The 6,000-nt window shown below is 53.0% G+C and overlaps 1 protein-coding gene across 1 annotated transcript in view; it reads right to left on the bottom strand.

Moving 5' to 3' along the window:
- Nucleotides 1-3,685: 3,685 nt before the first annotated feature.
- Nucleotides 3,686-6,000, bottom strand: part of CIMAP1C (ciliary microtubule associated protein 1C) — a 73,216-nt gene continuing 70,901 nt past the window's right edge. Inside the window, exon 6 of the mRNA XM_048868165.2 lies at nucleotides 3,686-4,526. Coding sequence (XP_048724122.2) covers nucleotides 4,051-4,526 — 476 coding nt within the window. The 3' untranslated portion in view covers nucleotides 3,686-4,050. The remainder of the gene's footprint in view (nucleotides 4,527-6,000) is intronic.

Genomic DNA, 6,000 nt, shown 5'->3' with positions numbered 1-6,000 from the left:
ATGGAGATGTAAAAACTGCAACCCCAGATCAGCCTCGCCCTTCATTTCTGCTTTAATGAACTAGCCCATAACCACAGCAGCTGCAGTTGCTCACCACCAGTTCATCCTGGTAGCTCCGCTCCTTGGGAGGGGACGGCAGCAGCTTGCTCAGCCTTGCTTGGTCAGAGAGCCAGGTTGCACACTCTCTGCCCCCAGGGCAGATGTGGCATTGTCCTCTGGAGTCCCTATTGGCTTCTCTCCACCCCTCCGGAACCGTTCATCACCCATATTTATCACAAGGCTCTCGCTCTCTAGCACAGTGATATTGAAATCTTTTAAATTAGTGCCTCGAGGCAGGGGCAATAGAGGATGCTTAAGCCCAGATGAGGGTCCCCTGGTAGTGGGGGGCTCTATACAAGGCCCAGCACTGCAGGTGATCCAGAACAAAATAGTGGGGGAGAGGAGGGAAAGGAAGATGCATAGGTCTTGAGCCTTACATCTAGATGGGAGGCAGAGGCAGTTTCTGGCTTTCTCTAACCTCACTGTGAGCTGGCAGCATTCACATGCCAAAGGAAATGTTGACCCTGCTGAAGCATGCAAGGGGGTTAGATACCTTTCCTGTGGCTCTGAGCAATCACCACAGCCTCAGCCCCACTGATAACTAGAAGAGGGTGCTGGTGGCATCTTCACGCTCTTCTTAAACCCCTCAATGCAGCCTTTTCGAGATGCACTGACACAGGGAGGGGAGGGAGGGAGCGAGTCAAAGCTTCAGGAAAAACATAGTGCAATGCTGCCATCTCCTGGAGGACAGCTCAGGTCTCGTCCGTAAAATTCTGGAGGCCTGATCCTCCATGGAGTCACAGTCTCGGTGCTCTGGAACTGCTCTGAATGAAGTTCAGCCAGGAATAAGGTGCAGTGTGTCTCTCCTCAGGACACACTTTCACCAGGGCAAGAAGCCTGCTCGGCTTCGGCTCTTCCTGGGTCCGACCTCGGAGCATTCAGCCCTCTGTTCACACTGTGGGCTCCCTGCAGGTCTACCTAGATAGAATACCCGGAGAAGCCTTACATGCCCCCAATGGGCCATGCACCTCAACTTCGCAGTCAGAAGTGATGCTCAGCCAGCATTGTAAAACTGAAGGTTTATCAGTTGTTGGGAATACAGCGTAGAACAGATCTTGTTAGCACAGAAATCAGGAATGTTGCAGTGAAGTACATCTTGGGGAGAGAGAAATAATCCAGAGCCCAAGACCCTTGTCCTCCCCTCTGAGTCCCAAACCACAAAGCTGACCCGCTTCCAGCAGCCCAACCTCAGACCTGCCCATTGCCCCTCCTCCACCCTTTGTCTCTCTCCCGGGCAAACAGGTTACCTGGTCTGCACCAACACATCCTGCTGAATCCATTTCACTGCAGCCTGAGCAGACATTCCCCCCAGTTCAAATTGCTGCTATTCTCATTCGGTAGCATTTTATCCCCCCTTTCACCTGGTGCAAATGACTGGGGCAAAGTGCATGGCAAACGGGGTGTCAGGCCCAAGAAGCTGGGGCCCAATCTTGCCAAGTGCTGAGTGCCAGCAGCTCCCACAGTGGGTGCTCAGCACTTGGCAGGAGGTGCTCAGCCCCCCTCAGGATCAGGCCTTGTATCTGTTGCTGTCATGAGTTTTCGGCCCTGGGTGGGGAAACCATGTTAGCACCTTGCCCTCGAGAGCTTTGGTCCAGCACACTTCCCTAGAGTGCTGCTAGCATGGCTTCCTTGGCCAGAGGTCGACCATGGGTCCATACTCTGCCACACTGCCAGCCAAAGTGGGCATACAGCTCCAAAGCTGACCCTGATCTCAACATGCACGCCATGTGTGCAACCCCGCTAACACACAGCAATTGCTGTGCCCTGGTTAGCAGCCGGCCCACATACGAAAATACAAGCCCACTATTACTGTCAGCTGAGGGAGTTGCTCCTTTATCTCAAGTTGTAGAGGGTCATGTTTTTAGTGCTGACAGTCTGAGGTTCAAAGCCAAGTCGGTGGGGTCATTATAGGTACATCCATGCACTGTATACACACCTGCTTATGTACACATCTCAACTCAGACATGGCAGCCCTTTCTGAGCCCCTGGCACTTAATCCCCACCTGCTTTCCTTCTACCCGGCTGCAGTGCATTCTCTCCTCAACAAGCTGACCTCCCCGTCTGTCCTACTCATCAGGTCGTGTTGCCTTCAATTCCCAGATGCAGAGCACAGGTCTAAGCAGAACATGCTCTCTGACCCAAATCCCACTGCACTCAGTGGGAGTCTTTCAGTGACTTCAATGGGCTCTTGCTCAGGCCCATGGTAGGGAACGAGAATGTTGGCACTAGATCAGATAGGCTGGCCTTTGTACCAGGTAAGTGGTGTCAGCTGACTCACCCAGGAGGCGGGGTTGGTGTCCCTCTCAAGGAGGCTCTCAGATGCACCCTCCCCATGAATGTATCCATTGATGCCCTATGTTAACTTAGCACCATCCACCAGTCCCCATTACAAAACCAATCCCCGCTCCACCTAGCCTGCGCTACCTGTGAATTGCAGGCACAACAAGATGTCCTGCACCCGTCTGGCGCCTACCTTGGCCAAGCAATGAGCAGGATGTGCTGTTTGGTTCTGACGTGTCGCCTGCCATAGCCTTTTCCTAATAATACACTTGGCTGCCCGGCTTGTTAATTACCGCTCCCCACCCCACCTCAAAATAGATTATTGAGCAAGGGCCTCAAAGGACTGTGTGCAAACAAAGATCCAGAAGAGGGGTTTCTTTGTGGCTAGTGAATCCATGGTGGCCTGGCCCAGTGCTGCAGATTTGAGGCCCCTCTTTATGCCCAAAATAAACACCACAGGCCTGGGAGCTGGCAGAACAAGCTTCCCTCAGAGTGCCCCCTCCCTTCCCCACCAGATGGCCTCCACCTGACAGGGAGGGACTCCCCTTCAGAGGGGACCTGTGACCTGCCCACTCAGTCCCTGGCCTCTCCGCAGGTGTCAGCGACATCAGAAAACCAGCCAGAGGCTCCTGCAGTAGGGTCCAGGACATGACTGACTCAGGGCGCATTCTGTGCTGTGCAGCATCACTGCTTGGGGGAGCCAAGAGGATGGTCTCCAGCCAGAAATGGCCAGCAGAGGATTCTCCTTGTGCTGGGGAAATGCCCGGCAGGCATAAAGCCGGGGAGCTGGCAGAGCAGCTCCTGCAATAGCTGCCCCTCCACCCCAGCATGGGACATGCCAGGGAGGGAGACAGGTTGGGAGCAGGCTGACAGTGGCTCTGATATGCCAATTCTCCACTGGCATATGGTCCCTCAGGGGCATAAGTCAAAGTGGCCCCCGTAGCTGCTGAATCAGGGAGCTGTAACTGTCTCCCTGACAGGGCCCCTCTGAGCAAAGCTGGAACACAGGGGAGAACAGAGCCCATGATGTGCAAAACACAGTCTCCTGTGTGCCACCTAACCACCCAGAGAGCATGTGCGTGCCCTGCCCACAGGGGATCCTTTGGTCACACAGCAGCTCTCTGCTCAGAGCTTGTCGGGAACCAGCTCCTTTAAAAATACATCGATCAATATTTATCTGGCTTTAACAACGGGTGTCCTTATTTGACCAATGCCGCGCCTGGGAGGGGCTGGAAACCCCGATAATACTGGAACATCACAGCTAAACTCCTCACCCGATACACCCTAAAACCAGGCTAAAAATAAACAGGCTTTATTGATTTATTTTAAAAATAAAACAAAGGAGCGACCCATTCAGTGACGTGAGGGGGACTACAAGACCAGCCGTGGGGGTAGCGTGGGGGTCGCAGGGGGTAGCATTGGGCAAGTGCAGTCATATCACGCTGTGAACCTCACTGATAGAAGTCAGAAAGTCTCAAGCCAAGAGCCAGATCCATAGCCCACTGAAATAAACAGCAGTCTTTCCATTGACTTTTCAGGGCTTTGAATCAGGCCTCAAGTGCGCTGTACCTACTAGGACTAACATGCAGTGATATGCTGGTGTCACATAGTCACGGCCCAGCTTGGAGCCTCAGGGAAAGAAAAGACCACAGCCCAGAGTAGTGGCCTGGCTCACTCCATAACATCAATAACCAGGGGGGTGAGGTACTCGGAGTGACGGATCCCCAGGCTGAAATCCGGGGCCCTCGGCTTGGTGATGGTGACACGGCTGGTCTTGTAGTCCGCCGGCCCTGGAGTAGAGTCCCTTACGAAGTTGTACTTTCTCCACATGCTGTAGGCAGGTTGCCGGTGCAAGTAGACATTCGGTTCAGGCACAACAAAGGATGCTGGGCCAGGGACTCTCGCCAGCTCCTTGGCGTTGCTCCATATGTCCATTTTGGAGGCCATGCTGTAGCAGGGGGCAGATGGCTTGATGGGAAGTCTAGGTCCCAGCATCCCTGGGAGGGTATAGGCATTGGGAGCTGGGTTGGGATCATTTTCACGGTAACGAGTGCGGTCAGCCAAGGAATAAGCCGGTGCGTAGGGTTCCCCCTGCGGATGCACCTTCTCTGTGTAGTATTCAGTTGGGGCAGGTGTGCTCATCAAACCTGGGAGCCAAGAGGCAGTTTGGTATCAATGTTACTCTGGTAGGGTTGGATTCTGCCTACTTCCGAAGCTGGCTGCACCCTGAGGTGTAGGCTGGTGCCCGCTGTGGGGTCATGCAACAGGCCTTTGGCCACGGCAGACCTCACTTCAAACGTGGCTTGCATTTCAAAAGAGTTTCTGTCTTACCAGAGTGTCTCTGGCCTGGGGAAATGGTGTGGATAGAATTGAGATGGATTGGCAGAGCTGTATGCAGGGGACCAGCAGTCAGAAAGGAGGGTGCATTCGTAGAGCTGTGGGGTGGGATGCTAACAGGGGAGGGCATTGTGCATCAGCCCTGAGAATCAGTCCAGACCCTCATCTGGTATAAATCGGTGCAGCTCCATTTCATTCAATGGCATGATACCCATTTACACCGAGGATCTAGCCCAAAGTTTTTAAGATCACTTGCCTTCACTATGCCTGGCAGTGGGCAAAACTCACATATTTCAAAGTTTGAATGACATTTTCAACCATTAAATCACAGTTAGTTGTCACAGGACTTTGTCAGATGTTGTGCTACCTGCAACAGCTTCTGGCACTGTCTGGTCTCTCTTTTGTCCTGCCTTTCCCCTAGTAGCCCCATCCCCTCTCCCCCATTGCTGCACCAGCACTCTGCCTTCTCTCTGGATTCATGCCTTCTAGATCCCCTTATATGAGGCAAATTGTGCATTAGCTGTCTCCTGCCACCTGATATTATAAACACCTGGGGACTCCAAGAAAATCTCATGCTGCCATCACTGTTTACATGTGATTCCCTTTAGAACACATTTTCAATGAGACTCACATGTCCAAAAGCAATTTTAGAAGCCCAGAAGACAATGCACTCCTGTACCACCCCAACCCCATGCACCAGGGTTTAGATGCACTAAGAAATCTAATCCCACCCTTTGTGTTCCCTGGGGCCCATAAAGGATTCTGCCCAGCTCCCATTGAAGTCAATGAGAGCTCCATCCGTGATACAAGTCAAATATCTCCTCATATGCTGGCTAACCAAGAAGATACTAGCATATCCCTTAGTCAATGGAGAGTCACGACCAAGCAAGTCCCCTCACTATATAGTGCGGGGGTCCACCCAAAGGTGTGCTGATCCCTGGGAGCAGCCCACTGTTCTGGCTCTAGTGGAAGGGAAAGTGGCCTGTGCCAAGAAGAGGAGGAGACATCTCCTGGGACAACCCCATTTCCAGCTCACAAAGAGGAGCTGTTCCAAAGACATGGATCTGGGACATCAGACCAAGAGGGTCCAGGCACTGCCTTAGGACTCAAGGTAACTGCAGCCTTCCTGGGTGCAGGGGCTGCTCCGACCCTCGGAGGAGTCACTGAGGCATTAACCAATCAGCCAGGGCTGTCCCATTGTAAATGTTATTGATGCTTTTCTGAAGAAACCATCTCAGTGTGTTGGATTTCCCACAGCCAGAGAGCACCGCCAGCAGGCAATGC

Source organism: Caretta caretta, chromosome 10, assembly GCF_965140235.1.
Source record: "Caretta caretta isolate rCarCar2 chromosome 10, rCarCar1.hap1, whole genome shotgun sequence".
NCBI lineage: Eukaryota > Metazoa > Chordata > Testudines > Cheloniidae > Caretta > Caretta caretta.
This window is presented reverse-complemented; position numbering and strand designations above follow the sequence as displayed.